General features: G+C 43.4%; 1 protein-coding gene across 2 annotated transcripts in view; it reads left to right on the plus strand.

Annotated features, from left to right (window-relative positions):
* CLSTN2 (calsyntenin 2) overlaps positions 1-18421 on the plus strand; it is a 628828-nt gene that overhangs the window by 531275 nt on the left and 79132 nt on the right. For both annotated transcript variants that reach the window (XM_050779679.1, XM_050779680.1), the window contains exon 8: positions 3416-3537. In XM_050779679.1, coding sequence (XP_050635636.1) covers positions 3416-3537 — 122 coding nt within the window. The remainder of the gene's footprint in view (positions 1-3415; positions 3538-18421) is intronic.

Here is an 18421-nt window from a genome sequence, read left to right on the forward strand (position 1 = left end):
CTGGCATGCAGCCCTTTTCTGTCTCTGAGTTTGAACTGAGAACAATGAATGATCAGTGGCTACGTACAGTGCTAGCCACTGCCCTACAGGGTTTTCTAAGAGAGAGGGGCCAACCTTGTTCAGTAATCACCAGGTGAGAGAGACGGAGGTGTCAGCCTGGTAGAGAGTGCTAGGATGGTCCCCCTGCCTGCTAGGAAAGGGATGGGGGTATTTTCACACTTACAGAGGTGCCCAGAAAACCACTCAGAAGGATTGAGGTTGTCGTCTGTAGAAAGGAAGTGAGAACCTTACTTTTGCTGCCAGTTGGCTGAGCTGTAAACACTCTTAAGTCTGCTCCAGGCTGGTGTCAGAGCAGAGCCCAGGAAAGTCCTGGAAAAGCCTGACTTATGTCGAGTTTAGGGTACATGAAGGCTTGGCCCTGATTCTTACCCAGGGTGTCTGAAGGCAAGCAAATGATGGGGCTGCCACAATTATAGGGTAAGGAGAGAGGGTCCGGAGGGAGAGAGGTTTCCCCGGTACAATTTGGCAGAACACAGGTGTTTTTGTTCTTGTGGGCCAAATGGACATCCAGAAATGTGCAAGGCTAGCAACCAGAGGGCTGCATGCCAGGAAGGGGGTCGCAGCAGCAGGAGCTGATGTGTGTGCTGGAGGGGAGTCCTGCGAGAAGGGAGAAGCTGAGGAGGAATTATGGAAGATCACCTGGAAAGAAAATCTTTCACACGAGGAATGGAGAGGTGAGGGCTAATAAAGTGGAATTGCAGCAAGCACACATGTCCCAGCAACCCAGAAAAGGAGTGTGTCACTTACGATATCAATTCCTATGTAAAGATTTATGGCAGGGCCATCCTTACAGAGGGTGGGGAGGTGAAGATGGCAATGTGCAGACCTCCGCAGAGCCTTTGGAAATGAAAAACTCTACTGGCTTTTTAAAGAGACTTTATACTTCTTTTCCTCTCATCCATATTCCCTTACCTCTGACCATGGTTAGAGCTAGGAGGAGGTTGGGGGATGAGGATGTGGAACAAGAAGAATGAAAGATCTTACCCCATCCTTTCCCTATTGTGGGCCACCAAGCCATGGGTAAAGACTGAGTGGAGAAGAGGAACATCTGTTTTAACTGGATGAGAGACTGATGTTTGATTTGGATTAAACCCTTCAAGAGTATTCTAATTCATGAAAGTGAGCAGAAGGCTTTAGGATCTACCTGAGACGTGGACAGAGAGAAGGGAAGAAAGATTCAACAAAGAATTCCTAAGGACAGGAAAAGGAATAAAATGGATTCCTGAGCAAATCACATCACCAACACAGTGAATGAGCCAGGTACCCTGGCATATGAGTTGACTCTGTGAATTCAGAGAAAGGGAGTAGAAGGAGGAAGAAACCTCCCAGACTAGAAGCTGCTGTAGTACAGTGAGGTTTGCCCATCCATTCTTCTTGTTCCACCTCCTTAGCCCCACCTTCTCCTAACTCCGAATAAAACTAAAGGCAAAAATTCTTCCTTTCTATGTTTCCTAAGAGTTATCAACAGAAACCACAGAAAAGTCAGTTATACAGTGATGAGGGGGACCAGAAATCTTCAGTAAAATCCCCATAAGCAGTCCAGGGTGTTTTGCCCGTCCAAAGGCTAAAAATGGTCCCCCAGATAACGGCCGAGGCCAGCCCTGCCACAGTCAGACCCTGACCATTCTCCTTCCTGTCATCCTCTGGTTGTGTTCTCAAGAATGGTGATGCTTCCCTGGGAGCACTACTTTGTTATGTTGCCCTGGTCATGAGGCAGTATGATAGTTCTTCTAATAAGTAACAGTTACGGAGTATTTGTTCTGGGCAGATGCATTCCACACATTTCCTCTTTGTGTCAATTGAGAGGCTTTCAGCTGTAAGGGATGGAAAGTCCAGACCAAACTGATATCAGATAGCCAAAAAATCACACTAATACAGAGAATGTGGGTATCTTGTAACTGAAAACATCCAGGGCTATGAAGGTTCATGAAGTCATCATCAAGGTAAAGTGCATCTAAGGCCGGGCTCCTTTTCTCTGCAATTTCTCAGATCTGTGCCTGTAAGTGTATCCATTTTACATGAGCAAATATGGCTGCACAGCTCCAAGCCTCCCGGTGGTATAATACAACTTCCAGTGGGAAGGAAAGTATCTCTTCTGTTTGCTTTCTGCTAAAAGAGCAGTTCTCTCCCAGAACTGCTGAGAAAAGTGCTCATATCACGGGCTTGAACTGAGCCACTTGCCAACTCCTGACAGAAGCTTTGCGGCCAGGAGAATGGCCTGTGCTAGGAACATGGTCATGGATCCTGAACCAGTCATGTGCTGGGGGATTCTCATGAACCTGTTTGGTCAAGAGCAATCAGGGCCCATCCTAGAAATGTAATTGGTGTTGATTCCTCCCACCCAAACTTTATAGGCAAGGTTTATACCGGATGTACAGGAATTGATTGCAATATTCCATTCTTGGGATACATTATGATAATCCAGCATCAATGTCATGATATAGTTAAGGAAACTGAAGCTCTGAGAGGTGAGATGATTCTCTCAACATCACCCAAGATACAACTCCACCCAAAGTCTACCGAATCGAGGGCCCATGCTCTTTCCACTACACATGGGCACCTGCTCACCCAACCAACATTATGGAGCACGCTCCTCCTGGTAGATTTCTGGTGTGTTCGATAATGTAGTAAGGTTTAAGGTCGCTAAGAATTGGTCAAAGAACGTTTCCTCTTCTGCCAGGATCCATGACACGAGATTTTCTAAGCATGAAAGGAAGTTTCTACATTAGGAGAGGAAAACTTCCCGTTAATTGCCTGTGTATGGGGAGGGGGTGTTGGACTCACAAAACTATCTCTAATGCTGGAAAATCAACCTATTCCCTCCTCCCAGCAGCTAAAAGTGAGGCAGCTCTACTTCATATTGATTAGGTAGAGAGAGAAGATATACTCCGTGGTCACTGCTGTCACTGCTATCTGATGAAATAAAATAAAAACCCAGAACTCTAGAAGAAACCAGTATGTTAAAGGAGCACAGAGTGACGGATGTGATTGGCACAGAGCTCCCTAAACCCTCCAGAAACATCTGTAACCAACAAACAAGAAGTTTGTTAACCTAAGTAATTTGTACCCTGGGTCTGATGCAGTATCTGAGTATAAGTTAGGTGAGTATTTAAAGTTCACATGGCTTCTCAGCAAGAGGTTGGCTGTGGGTTTTCCTGAGTCTTCCTCTTCCACTTTGGAAGAGCTCTATCATGTGCATGATAGAACTATCATCAGAGCCAGTTGTAAATGAGAAGACTGGAGTGCCCATGCCTTTGTCCGCTGGGCTGTGCTAAGTGAGGGAGCAGGAAGACTCCTCTGGTGGAGGCTGACACAGGGGTTCTCTCACTCCTCAAACCTTCTTTCTGCTTTTCAGAAATGAACCGGCATCACTATGCCCTGTATGTGCACAACTGCCGCCTCGTCTTTCTCTTGCGGAAGGACTTCGACCAGGCTGACACCTTTCGCCCCGCGGAGTTCCACTGGAAGCTGGATCAGGTATGGTGCTCATCTCACACCTGCTGCTACTCATGCCTCTGCAGGGGTGGCCGGTCCAATCCAATGGTGATGGCAGTGGGGAGGCACTACAAGGTCCTGACCACTTGCTGAATTTTGGAAAAATCAGCTTAGGGAGACACACAGCATCTTAAAGTCAGGAAGGAAACTGCCTCCTTACAGCCAGATGAAGGTGGGGAGGGACACGCTTCCCAGCCGGGATGCTGCGGGTCACTGGGCCTGTCATGTGCGGTTTGTCCATTTGCTCCACATCGAGCTTGTGGAAGCCAGTTCTCCTGATCCCCAGGCCCAGTTATGATCTCTGTTAGCACATCTTTAAATCACAAATGCTCCATGTCTTCCCTTGGTGCTGTACTACCTCCTTTGGGTGACACAGGTTGAGGACAGGGATTTGAGGACTTTGAAGTAAGCAGTGACACAGAGCACCTTGGGCAGTGCCTGCTCTTTTCTGAAGTGGAAAAATGTGTGACTCACTCCAGGGCCTCATGACTTTTGATCACAAGAGCCACTGCATCATACTTTCAATGACAAAGCAAGTGTCTGGTGTGACTCCAAAGCTTTGAAGTATGTTTCTGAGGACTGACTGTGAAGATTAACGGTGGAAGTAGTACTCACTTTTCTGGTTGGCTGTGCCATCAGGAAGCATCTATGTAGCAAGATTAGAGTTGGCCTTTGCTTAAATTTGAAAGTGACCAGGGGCTAATTTTTAAAAAGGGTTTTAAATTATCAAGAGAAAGAATGCCAGCAGTCAGAAAATAGGATTAAGGAATAGATGCTGCCTAATGAGGCAGAGGAAATGATGCCCTTTCTTTGATCCTTCCTCCCTGGGGCCCCAGGACCTCATTTTGTTTTATTCTGCCCCTTCCATATGCTGGGCTAAGCACTTCTGGGACCCCCAGTCTTCTTTACTTCGTCCAAAGCCCACTGTGTGTACTACACTACCTGCCTCACCTTGCTGAGGGCTGACTGATTCATAATCCTTTCCCTTCTCCCTCCTTGTTACTATGTCTCCACCCCCACCCTCTCTCTGTTCCATCCAAGTCTCCAGTCCTCCAGTGAGCTGATCTTAGAGTGTTACTGGGAAGTATTCCAGGAGGAACTCATTCACACTGAGACGGAAATGATTGCTGCCACCTTTCATCCTCATAGAAGTACACATGTATGTTCTCTAAAACAAAGATTCATTAACTCTAAGGAATCTCTCAATGGTGGAACTCCAGGCAATGTGACAAGATTAAGGATGCCAAGCTGACGGGAAAGTTGCTAGGGGAGCCCAGTGGCAACTGCCTAATCCACTCCCAGTAAATCCCATCCTGCTGTATGCTAATTCTAAAAATATGGCATCTTGATTAGTATATGTTCCTCTGAATTAGGAATTCTGAATCTGGCAGGAATTGTGAAATCTTGACATTGTTTATTTTATTTCTCAGCAACCTCTCAGCTATGTCCTAAAGTGCCATATGGCTTTTATGGGATGTTTTAAAATATATAATACAAATTGACGTGAATTAAAATAAATTCCATATTGTGAGGGTTTTTAAAATAGGAACATTGCTATACTGGTTGAGATAATTATAGATATCCTGAGGCATTTTCTAAGATGGGATTGAGGAGCACTGATGCAGGCAAATGAAGTCATAGGCTTGGAAATTAAAAATAGGTGAGGAAGGAATTCTGGTTCTAAAGATAAAGATATAGTGAATCTAGCAGTTCTAACATCTGTTCCCAAAGTGGTAAATTTAAGGAGGAGCTGAGATTCACCAAACACCTTCCAAACTACCCTGATCTCATTGACTACCATTTGTCAATGCCTGCTCTGTGCAAGGCGGGCTGCACGTGGGAAATTATTTTCATCTCTGCTACAGCCCTTCCTGGTGGCTAATGTGTGGCTATAGACTGAGGTCCAGTAGCTTGCACAAGGTCACACAGCAGACCATGGGTAGGACCTGCCCTTTCCATTATGCCCAGCTCCTGCTTTGGTGTGCTGCCTAATTTGAAGTTTTAAAAATTTGCATTTCTAAATTTACAAAAATTTTAGATATCAGAATTATCACTGAAATACAAAATGTTCATAGTCTTGATGAAATCCTCTAAAATTGTCACATCTTCATTTTGCTCAAGCTGTCCTATTCTTTGTCTACTCAGGCTACCATGACAAAATACCACAGGCTGAGTGGCTTAAACAATAGGAAGTTATTTTCTCACAGTTAAAGATGTTAGGAAGTACAAGATCAAGGAGCCAATTTGGTTCCTGTTAAGAGATCTCTTCCTGGCTTGTAGAGGGCCTCCTCCTCATCATGTCCTCACATGGCAGAGAGGGAGCACTCTGGTGCGTTGTCTTCTTATGAGGAACCAGCCCTATTGAAATAGTGCTGCACCCTTTGACCTCATTTAACCTTAATTACCACCTAAAGGTCCTAGCTCCAAATATATTGGGGGTTAGGGTTTCAAAATATGAATTTGGGAGAGACACAATTCAGTCCATAGCATTCCTCTACTAAAGAAATTAACATTTAAAAAGTTTAAAGACTGCCGGTTGATGATCAGGGCCCCAGCTCACCTGCACAGCTACCCTCCCTCTGAAGGGAACCATAGTGAATACGGTGCAGGAAACCTCATCAGTTCCCATGCTAGCAATCCAGTGGTATATATTGACCAACCCAGAGACCCCTCTTTCTCTTTACTCAGCTTCCTGTGTAGACAGAACCTTGCCAGAGTTTCTTGGGTGTAAATCACTTGATGGCCAGAATGTGCATACCTAGTACGGTCACCTCCCCCAGGAAGCCATCCTGGGTCCCCCCAATGGGTGTTTGCCTCTCTTCTCTGCTGCCCAGTCTCCAGGCAGAACTCTATCCCCATTCCTACTGTTCTGTAGTTACGCGTTTATCCTGCCTGTCTGCTCACTTTGCACTGAGCTCCTGGAGGGCAGGGTAGTGTCTTACTCATCTCCAGCTCTTGTGTGCATGTTATAGGCATGAGCACATGGTTGGTGCCTAGTAAATGTTTGCGTAACAGTGAATGGATGTCAAGATTAAAAGAAGGGAGAGATGAGGTGAGGCAGCGGAAGAGGGAGGGAGAGAGGAAGGAAGAAAAATCCAGATATCTTTGAAAACCTCCCAGTGATTAATTGATCTTTTGACTCATTTTATTGAGCTTTTTAAAATTCTTAAGTGTTGCCATTTTTTAATTCCCTGGATTTCAAACATTGTTCATCTTTGATCTTGATATCTTATTTCAAGATCTTACTAGATTTACCACCAGTGGATTTGTAACTGTTACAGAACTTTCTGGCCTTGGCCAGAAAGGACTCAAGCCAGTCTAATGGATTGTCTATATTTTAACTCCTGGCCAACCTTGGAAATTTCAGCAGCATTTTATCTGTTCTAGTGCCTGATGGGGACTCGTTTGTTTCTTTATTTAGCAGTTTATTCTGAGCACAAACTGTACTCTAGGCTCTGTGCGGGGTACCTGGGATTAGTAGCTAAAATAAGAGTCTCTGTTCTCTAGAAGTTTCCACGATAATGGGTCAAACAAACCCATCAACGGACAGTTTACAATCCCATGTGATAGGTACTGTAGGCTGGGGCCAGATGAGGGGTAGTCTGTGGGAGCTCATGCAGGGCACTTGGGGCTGAGAGCCTGGGAAGTCCTCTGTGGGAGGGAACATCTGAAAGGAATGTGGAGTTCTCCGTGGTGCAGGGCAGGGCAGCCTAATGGCAGAGCAGTGAGCAGGAGGGCTGGGGTCAGGGCGTGTGAGCTCTCAGTGTGGCGGGGCATAGGCACAGGCATGGGGCAGAAGGAGAAAGCTTTGACAGGTATTGGGACCCCTTGTGGGGGAGCAGGTGGATATTAAATCCCAAGTGGCTTTTTATATCATATGATTGAGTTGACGCTTTATCCCCAAAGGAATGGGCCATAATTGAAACATCTACTATTCAAGAGAAGACTGAGAATTTTAGAGATGGGCAAATATAAGGAATTATAGTATGACATTCATCAGATTTATCAAGTTTAAGCAAATGTAACTCATGCCAGGCCATTGAATGGAGCCAGTGGCAGGGGCTATGTTGGAGGCCCCCAGGAATCCCAGCCCTGGACAGACATGTTTGAACAGCGGCTCTTCATGGCACTGAAACCAGGCATGGAGAATGGTTTTCACATAGCCCTTCAGGAGTGCTGCTGAGAGAGGCAGTTCCACAGAGCCACTGTGTGCTTTAGTCAGCCCAGCCCCTCTGCCCCACACCTCAGCAGGCTCTGGCCAAGATGGATGGACAGCCAAGTAAATCTATTACCAGGTGGCTGCAGGAGATGCCTGTGACAATCCAGGGCATCTCACTAAAGCCATCATAATGATGAGGAGAATGTCATTTTAATGGGATTTTTACTTATGATCTGCTAATGAAAATCCCTCGAGCCTGCAGTGAGTCATGTGCAAACCCAGACAAAAGCAGAGGAAAGCGCTCAGCTGCCAGCACATACAGGAAAGGTTAACCAATTTGCAGCCCCTCCTGGCTTTAATATCATTTGGATATGGTTGACTCAGTGTCACGATCTAATAATCTTCCCTTTGGACCTGGTGTGGTGATTGGAGGGAAATCTGCTGATGTTTTACAATCTGTTCCACTTATGGGAAGACACAGCTTGAATGACAGCCTCAGTTGACCAACAAGAGCACAGGTACCCCCAGCTCACATAAGGAAAAAAGTGCATCTCTGAAAAATTGCAACAAGCACAAGATGCAAACGTCAGATTCATTCAGTTGGCCATTGCCCTCTCTGTGCCAGAAATTGTAATAGGCATCAGGGATCGAGAGAAGAACGACACAACTCCACCCTGGGGAAACTCAGCCCTGCTCAGTTTATACCCAGTTTACATATCCTTGGGAGCATCTTTTGCAAGAATCCCAAACTCTAATAATTGTGAGTGGGAAGAAGCATCAAGATGAGTGACAATACCTGGCTGGGTGAATGCAAGATTCAGTGGAAAGTAAAATAAAGTAATAAAGGTTTAGCCACCACACAGTTATAAACTATACAAGAATCTAGACCTCGTGCTGCACTTCCAGTTGCTCAGAAGTTAGAAATCAGATTTCTGTGTAAAATCTCTCAACTTTAATATATTCTTATTTACGAAAACAGATCATCTGGCCAAAAAAATATTCTGCAGTCCACCTTTACTCTCTGGTCTCTGGTTTGAGATTACTGATTTAAAAAGCTACTGTTCTGATACAAGAAAGCCACACAATAATATGTCTGAGAAGTCTGGATCCTCTTAAGAAGATGACCTTTGTGAATGCTTCCAATTCTCCCTGCCCCTGCCCTACCTCCCATAGAGAATGCTAAACTCCCTATATGCGGGGAGCTTCTCAGGTCCCCAGCAGCCCCTCACCATACCCAGAGGGTCCCTTCAACCCAGACCCATGGTTTGGTGGTGCTATTCCTCCTTCTCATATAAATGAGCATAAGTCACAGCCCGAGTTCCCCAGAGCCAGGATTTGAGCACATTTGTCTCTGGCCAGAGCCTTTGCTTATCAAGTCCATTCTACTTGCATAGAATTCTAAAGCTCCTAGAAAGATCTAAAAGTGAATACATCCTTTTTTCTTGGTGAAGAAAGTGTGTTAGAATGATGCAGAGTCAGTTTACTTACATCTGCTCATTCAGCTTCATGGGGGAGTCAAATAGGTTAGTTCAATCATTATTATGGCCAAGTGCCAAGGAGTTAATTGGAGAATGGTCGGTACAGTTCAGACCGGTCATCTGAATGAGCAAAATAATTGGGCATTGTCAGCACTCTAATTCTGCTGTTAAAGACTAGCTCTTGGCTTCGTTGGGCATGTTTCTTGCAATGCAGCAGCCACTCTGTTCGGCATCTCTGCCTGTGCCCTGCCCTCATTAAGACCAGGTGTCCCTTAGGAACCAATGTCCTAAACAGAGGGAGAAGGATGTCCAGAACCTCTTTTCTTCTCTCTCTTTCAGGCAGAATTCTGAATGACTTTTTCTATGACATCAACTTGCAGGGTTGTTCTGAGTGAATAATATATGTGTGTGTGTGTTGGGGGTAGGGGGACAGCCACAAATAGTGACTCACTTTGGATGTGCCAAGTGGACCTAGTCTCTTTGTTTCCCTATGACATATATGGCTTCCTGACGAGCCCCAGTCATATTCTAGTCCCTCTCCCTGACTGTTTCCATTTCAAAGAGAGCCTCAAGACATTTGGAAAGACGTGGCTTCTGTGGCTTCATGGTGTTGGCAGAGAAGGGTCCTCAGATCCACATGGGACATCCTGGGCTTCTCAGGTCAGAGTTGTGCAGTGGTTGGATTGTCCACTCTCTGGAAAGGTAGCTGCTGGCATGCGTATCCCATTTGTTCTGCTTTCTTTTTGAGAGAGTGCCAGTGTGCTGGCACCCAGCACTGCACCCACTGCCTGAGCCATGCTTGTTCCATCTTAAAGCCCATTTTCTGCAGCTTTGCATCATGCCCCAGATTCCTGCTTCATGGCTTCTCCTCATTACTCTCATGCCATGTCACCTTACCTGGCACCTCTGGGCTCTGTTAGGTGCCTGTGGCAGACCAAATAATGGTCCCTAAAGATGTCTACCTCTGAATCCCAGAAAGCTGTGAATATGTGGCATTACATGGCAAAATGGTGTTTGCATATGTGACTAAGTTAAGGGTCTTGAGATGGAGAGATGATTTTGGATTATTCTTATGGGCCCAATATAATAGTAAGGGTTCTTATAAGAGGGGAGGCAAGAGGGTAAGAGTCAGAAACAGAGAGGCGAAGATGGAAGCAGAGGTCAGAATGATGTGAGGCCGTGAGCCAAGGAATGCAGCAGCCTCTAGAAACTGGATAGGGAAGGAAATAGATCCTCCAGCACAGCCTTCAGAAGGGATGTGGCCCTGCTGACCCCACCATTTTAGTCCAGTGAAATTCATTTCAGACTTCTGACCTCCAAAACTATAAGACAATAAATCTGTGTTGTTTTAAGCCACAAAGTTTGTGGTAATTTGTTACAGCAGCAATAGGAAACTAATACCTCACTTGTGAGCCTTTGGGAGCCCTGGAGCTGCCTCATGCTCATAAATCAAGCCACCTCCCATCTCCCCACACCTTGCTGAGGTGACCCTGGGTCATTATTTCTGAAGAGGTGTGTAGGTTCTTCTGTTCACCAGTATATGATGTCTCTACCACAGGTTTCCACAGCCCTCCCCCTTGCAGCTTGGGTACTAGGGAGGAAGGAGGAAGAGGCATTTCTTTGTAAAACCGCCATTCACTGCTTGCTTCTGGCTTTTCACCAGGCCTGCTTCCTTATAAGCCTCAGGACTAGGATCCCCATGGAGCAGATTTGGGGCTTTTCTTTTTCTCTAAGTCATGTTTTTCTAATAGATGAAGGTGCCAAATCACCTTACCTGCTATGAGAAGTGGAAAAGAAACCTTTTGTCTGAGTCCTCTGTGCTTGGTTCTGTAAGTAGTAAAGCAAATTCATGAAATCCTCTTTCTCTTGATAGAGCTTCACCTGGAAGCTTGAAGTTGATGAAGTTGATATGAGAATTAGATTCTGTAGACAATGCTTGCCGTTCCCTTAAAGCAGCACAGAAACCCACTTTACCCAACCAATCCGCTCTGCAGTGCACACCCTCCACCACTGGACCTTTCTGTTTTTCTCCTCAGGGCCTTTTCCGAGGCAGCAGGAGTCTGCTGGGCTCCAGTGAGCACAGCTCTGAGCCACGGCAGTGTTATCACCCCTAGGAGCACCTGTCACCCAATGGGGTGCAGAAGCAGTCAGTCCTGGAAGTTTGCAGCAGTTCTGGGCAGCACCCTGCACTTTCTCAGGGGCCTCAGTGGAAAGAAGCCCCCACTACATGCAATGACAACCTTAACAACACCCTCTTGGATTGACTTTTCCTCCTTTCTTAACTCATTCTTCTCACTTAATCTGTCCTCCTAACTTAGAATCACCTTCTAAATAAACTCTGCTCTAGCTCACCCGCGTAGTGCAGGTAGTTTCAGATCTATGGCGGGTAGTAACAAGTAGTGACTGCTATGATTATTAGCAAGAGATAGACTTCTGCTATGTTGCAGAGGCTGTACCATGACTAAAAGGAGGCAGTCACCAAGAGACCACAATGAAGTGAATAAAGGGAAGGAAGGGAAGTTTAACAAAGTGCAGATCAGTGTTGCCGAATGTTGATGGAGCATATTGCATACCTAACTAATAGTAAAATCTGATAAGCAGATAATTCCATATGTGCCATATTGTAGACATAGTCTCCACAAACCCACTGATGGTTTCCATAGCTTATTTAACATTATATCCTGAGCCATTTCCTTGAAGAACTGATTTCTCGAAATTTTCTTGGGTTTTCATTATTACTTGGATTTTCTTTATTTTTCTTCTGAAGAACCTATTCTAAAGGAGAATCCACGCTCTCAGTGACGAGAGCTACAGGGATGCCGTTCTTTTCCCTGCTGCCATCTCGCCCACTTCCCCTGCTTTCTTATCCTGACTTGGAGTCTAAGGTTTTATCACTGTTAAATCTCAACAAATCAAAGATGCTAATGATTCTACATTTTTCCCCTTTTGCTGGCAAGCCTGGCTCCTTTCTGGTCTCTTTTCCCTTGACGAACACCTGCTCAGCAATTCCGTTTGCTCCTGTAAAATCATTATTTGTGTTCTAGCCTGTACATCTGCCCAGAGGCGATGAATGCATGTTTTCAGTAGATATTCCCTAATACATATTTAAAATCAGTGTTAAAAAGAAGGGAATAATATAAACATTAAAAAGAATATTGTTTTACAGTTAAAAAGGATGAAGTAATGTCAACACAATTATAAATGCTTAGTAAAACAAATAATCTATTCGATAATAAATGAAGATACTCAAACCATGGAGGGACCCCGATGGAAGCAGCAGGAGCTCAGTCACGGCACTGGCTGTGTCATGCTTCTACCTTTCTCGTTTCCTTTGGGAATTGGTGCCAGTGGGAGGGAAGGAGGCTTCTCCTTGGCTTGGAACCCAAATGTTTGCTTTTATAATATGAACGATATTTTCTCTGTCACTTCCATGATATGAAAAGGCAAAAAATTGGTAAAATTGAATCCTAATATGTAATGGCCAATTCAATGCTAATCCCGCTTACTTGGGAGACATGATGCAAAGGCACTGGCCACTGTCAAGTCCATGTGCTGTGAGAAGGGAACTTGAACCAGCATTTTTTCAGTTCTTATTTTATATCAAGCACTTTCTTTTAGTTCTAACAAAAATCATGCCATTTAGGCAAAATGCCCAGATTATGGATGAAGAGTGGCAGACATAGCAAGGTGCTTTCCACATCTCTCATCTGAGAAGTGGAAAAACTTTGTATACGACCTCAAAACATACATACTCCCAGAGAGTAAAAGGCACCAGTCTTAACTTGGGTGAATGTACAATCTTAGTGAATATGCATGAGGACAAGAATATACTCATATCCCTAAATGTTTAGAACCAGGCATGGAAGTCCATCCAGAAACAGATTTCAAGTTCAGCTCATCAGGAATCATGTTTTAGCATCTGTTTTTTGTTTGTTTGTTTGTTTGTTTGTTTTGTTTGTTTGTTTGTTTCTTCCTTTTTTTTTTTGAGACAGAATCTTGCTCCGTCGCCCAGGCTGGAGTGCAGTGGTGCGATCTCGGCTCACTGCAAGCTCCATCTCCCAGGTTCACACCATTCTCCTGCCTCAGCCTCCCGAGTAGCTGGGATTACAGGCTCCTGCCACAACACCCAGCTAATTTTTTTGTATTTTTAGTAGAGACGGGGTTTCACCGTGTTAGCCAGGATGGTCTCGATCTCCTGACCTCATGATCCACCCGCCTCAGCCTCCCAAAGTGCTGGGATTACAGGCATGAGCCCCTGTGCCCGGCCTGTTTTAGCATCTTTTGAAGCAAAGATCACCTCGCTCCTGAGGCAAGGTAATGAGAAGGCTGTTCATCCCATAAGACAAAAGAAGGCTGGAGCCGACTTCCCAGGGAAGACTACCCCTTTGAGGAAGTCTTAAAAAGCAATAACCCTGGAGGTCCAGCAGCGAGATTAATTTGCCCTACCATCCCTGCTTACTCCCAATCTCCAATGAGTCATTTGTTTCCATCCTTAATGTCTAAACATGCAACTATTGCTGCACTTACTACTCATTAGTTTAGCTAAAGGAAGTGCCCTTTAATTATACCTCTAAATAATGAACCTCCTTCATCACCTTGACAATCAGTGCACACTTAGAAGGAAGCAAGGTCTCATTATGAAGCAGCTACTGCATCCCTTGGTTACTTAGAAGATAGTAGCTTTGAGGCAATAGAAATGGGAGTCGAAAGACAAACAAGCCTTGTAATTGCACTAACTCCTTGTGGTTTTAGGTGCAAGAATAGTAAACGTGAGCCAGAAGAAACACATTACATGTGAGGGAAAAAAGGGAAACTAGCATTTCTGAGAGACCATTGTGTTCCAATCCCTAAACCCTTGATTTACATACATTAGGTCTAAACTACACAGTTACTTTTGAGGTTAAAACTTAACTCCATGTTATAAACACTGAAATTGAGGCTCTGAAAAATTAAGTCATTTGGCAAAGGTGTTGGACCAAGCACCATGCTCCAAAGTTCCATGTTGTTTTCCATTAGGTTCTTGTCTTGTTGAGATTTACATAGCTTGGCAGAACTGAGTATCCACCAAGTCTTTACTGTATTTCTTCATTTGTCGATCTCAACAGAAACTCACAGAAATAGTTTGCTACAGTGCAATCCCCAATGGCACTGGCAGACTGGAAAATACTATCTGTGAACATGTCTGCATGGTTCAGAAGAATAAAACACACTGTGTTATAGGCAGGGAAGTCATTCCCACTATCTGACTAGCCAATAACCTATTCATCTTTCAAGACCATACTCAGGGGTCACATCCTTCATGAATACTTTCCTGTAACTTCCTCCCCAATAGAAAGTTGACCTTACCTTCATGGTGAGAAGGTAAGAAAAGACTGTTACCACAGCATTTTTACACCTTATGATACTTATTTGTTCACTGGTTTATTTCTTCCACTGCATTGGACTATCACGTCTTGTTCACCTTTTTAATTTTTAGGCGTTTCTAACACAAACATGTGTTTAATGAATGCTTCTTAATTTAAGAAAACATTATCTAAGTGGCATATTCTGATGGAGGGACCCAAACACTGGTCCCTACATCTACAAGCACTATTTCAGCTATACAAGTACCATCTGAGGATGAAAGCATCCAGAAAAAAAAAAAAAAAAAAAAAAAATTTTCCTTTAACAGGTAAATAGTCTCTATGTGTCCATATATGGAATGCTATTCAGCAATAAGAAGAAATGAACTATTGACTCATACAACATGAGCGAATCTCGAAAACATTATGCTAAGTGAGAGAACCTAGAAAACAAAGACTACATATTATATGACTTAATTTACATTAAATTTCCATAAAAGGTGATTTGTAGAGACAGAAAGCAGATTAGTGGTGCCTAGGGCATGGGGTTGAAGTGGAAATCAACTGCAAATGAGCATAGACTTTTTTTGGATAATGGAAATGTTCTAAAACTGGATTGCAGTGATGGTTGCACAACTATATAAATTTATTTAACACCATTGAATTATACACTTACAATGAGTGAATCTTATGATGCATAAATCATACCTCAATAAAGATATTAAAAACAAGAACTGAAAAAGAGGGTGGGAGGGAGGGAGGGAGGGAGGAAGGAAGGAAGGAAGGAAGGAAGGAAGGAAGGAAGGCAGGCAGGCAGGCAGGAGGCAGGAAGGCAGGCAGGCAGGCAGGCAGGCAGGCAGGAGGCAGGCAGGAAGGCAGGCAGGCAGGCAGGCAGGCAGGCATATTCTTTGAGCGTAAGGTATTAGAGGATGAAATTCATCAATGCCAGAGTTGCCAGAAATTGAGTTAATACCAATAAGAATGGAGATGCAAGAAAGGAGGTCAAAATCTGATAATAAACTCCCCTCAAATCCCTCAAATCCCTGAGTGTTCCCAGAACTGTGTATATACAGAAGAGACTTCAGGAACCCAGGGAAAGCAATGTCAGGAAAAGAAAATGAAAAGATCTGAGCAGGTATTTTAGCTACTGTTCACTGCAACGGAGACAAATTTTGGAATTCCTCCAAGAAGGGCTAGGTAAACATCTAGAGTTTTCTAATGAAATGCAAAAGAGATACACCTTAAGAGCAAAGACTATGTGCCAGGATTTAAGGACTGACCTGGGACTAAGGGTAACTCTAAACAGACACACCTCTGTAAAGGATCAAACCAAACCTTCTACAAGTGCAAGGTGATTGTCCAGTAATTTAACACAAATCAACAATAACAGAATCCGAGTTTCTACTCTGTATTATCCATAATATCCAGTGTGCAATAAAAATTACTGGACATGTGAGGAAACAGGAAAATGTGATCTAAGGTCCAGAGTAAAATCATTCAAGAGAAACAGACCCTGATAAAACACAAATGTTGGAATTAGAAGAAAATAACTTTAAAACAATATTTTAAATGTTTACAAACCTAAAAGTAAGGATTATCATAATGAATGAACTGATAGGGAATCTCAGCAGAGAAATGAAACTATATGGAAATGTAAAACATAGAGTGGAAAAATACAATATCTAAAATGAAAATATGGATTTAGCACATAAGAGAATAGAAAATGAAAGAAAGATAGTCTCAAAAGTACCAAAGGACAGGAGAAAGTGAACAAGGCATTAAATAATTAATTGAAGAAGTGGTGGAAAATTTATTAAGTTTGGTTCAAAACACCATCTTAAAGATTGAATAAGATCAGCAAGCTCCAAGCCAAATAAATACAAAGAAAACAGCACCTACTCATACTATCCTCAACCTGTTGATGACCGAAAATAAAGATAAACTCTTAAGAGCACCCAGAGAAAAAGACACATTATGTATGGGAAAATACCAATGTGTATGACAACCAACATTTTACCGAAAACTTTGGAAACCAAAAGACAATGGAATGACAAAAGAAGTCCTTCAAGTGGAAAGGAAAGGATGTCAGAATGAAAAACAGATTCATAGGAAAGAAAGAAGAGCATTGGAAATGGTAATTATGTAAATAAATGTAAAAGACTGCCCTTCCTTCCTTCATTTCTTTAAATGACCATGACTATTAAATCCAATGATTATAACTGTGTATTGTGGGGAATAAAATGTATTTAAGGGCAAAGGAACAATAGAACAACAACAACAAAAGGATGGAGGTGTTAAATGAGTTCTACTGATGCAGAGTTCTTAAACTTTATGTGAAGTGTTACAATGTTAACTCCAAGAATACTGTGATAAGACAAAGATGCATGTTAAGAAAGGCCTGCTTGAGGTCAGAGTCTTTGAGTACTCAGGCAAAGGGAGGAGTACTCCCACGCAAAAACTTGGAGCTCCGTATGTCGTAGGTTTCTTCAAATAAACAAAAGGGCAAAGGTAGTATCATTGGCCAGAACTGTTCATTACGTATGGGCCACGGGTAGGAAAGGAGAAATTGGACCTGGAATGTCTAGAGAATGCTGAAGGAAAATGCTGTAGAGGTGGCATGAATAACGAAGGAGGGCCCAATCTCACCTTCAAACCCTGAACTGGAAGTTGGGCACACGTCTAGAGTGGCTTATTTGGCGTGAAACAGGATTCTAGAAAGCCTAGAGAGAAAATTCTGAGGTTTGGACCTGGGAAAGTAAGAGAGCACCAACAGATGCAAGTTTCAGGTATTTGGAGAATGTCTTAGGATTGTGGGATTTGCTGCTTCCAGGATGCACACAATAGTGTCAGCCTTGCCTCAGTATGGACCTGTGCTAAGGCTCCAAGAAGTCAAGAGGAATACCTGAAAGAGCAGGTGCCTTCTTTCCCTTTATAAACAGAAAGATCATTCTCTATTCAAATTGTTGATGATAGTCATGGAAGTGATTAGGGTGAAGGAGTCTGAAAAAGTGATGGTTTTAGCCATAAATTAGATGTTTGAAGGGGAAAAATTATAGGTAGTATTCATGAGTTGGGTGGGGGTATCCACAAAGATCTCAGAAATTATTGCTCATATGTACCAAGAGTCTCCCATATTTATCTGGAAAATACTTTGAATCCTCATTGCTTATCTCCAGGTCTCTTGGCCATTTTTCCATCAAGAGCTAAACCGGTTTCTGAGAACAGCCCAGTAGAGGCTTTCCAGCCAGTTTCCTTATAATCCTCTAAGCTAATTAAAGGTACAACCATAGTTTGACCTTCCCTTCTCTGTATCAGTGAGAATGAGTTGACATTTGTTTCAACACTGTTCTGACTCCAGTGTCCAAAGTAGAAAACAGAACAGTGCTAGAACTATTCCTATGCTAGACCCCATGGCTCCACATGCCTGTCTTCTCTTCAGCAAGCAGTAACTTCTTATGTGTTCATGGGAAAGACAGAACTCTCCCTCTCCCAACAGGAAAGCCTAACGTTTGCCTCCTTGGCATCACATGAAATGTGAGATACTAAGGAACCCTTGTCCCTCTGTTCAGGCTGCCCTGGAAATGGAGAGCTTAGTAATAGCCCTCTCAAATGGTCTGCTTCTGTTTCCATCAAACACAACTATGTCAAAAGGTTTCATTAATCACAAATACAGGGAACAATAAGGCTATAGCTATTTGGACACAAAGCAAAGACAGAGTCTTATATCTATTATCTAGACTCAAATAAAAAGTGAGCCCACAATTGGGCTATAAATATAAATTGGAACTTGAAGAATTATCTGATATCAGCCACTAATTTTTCTGCCTGTAAACATAGACATAAAATGAGTCTTATAAGCCAAGAGCAAAGATACACATTCTGGTTTA

This window comes from Macaca thibetana, chromosome 2 (assembly GCF_024542745.1).
Source record: "Macaca thibetana thibetana isolate TM-01 chromosome 2, ASM2454274v1, whole genome shotgun sequence".
NCBI classification, from domain to species: domain Eukaryota; kingdom Metazoa; phylum Chordata; class Mammalia; order Primates; family Cercopithecidae; genus Macaca; species Macaca thibetana.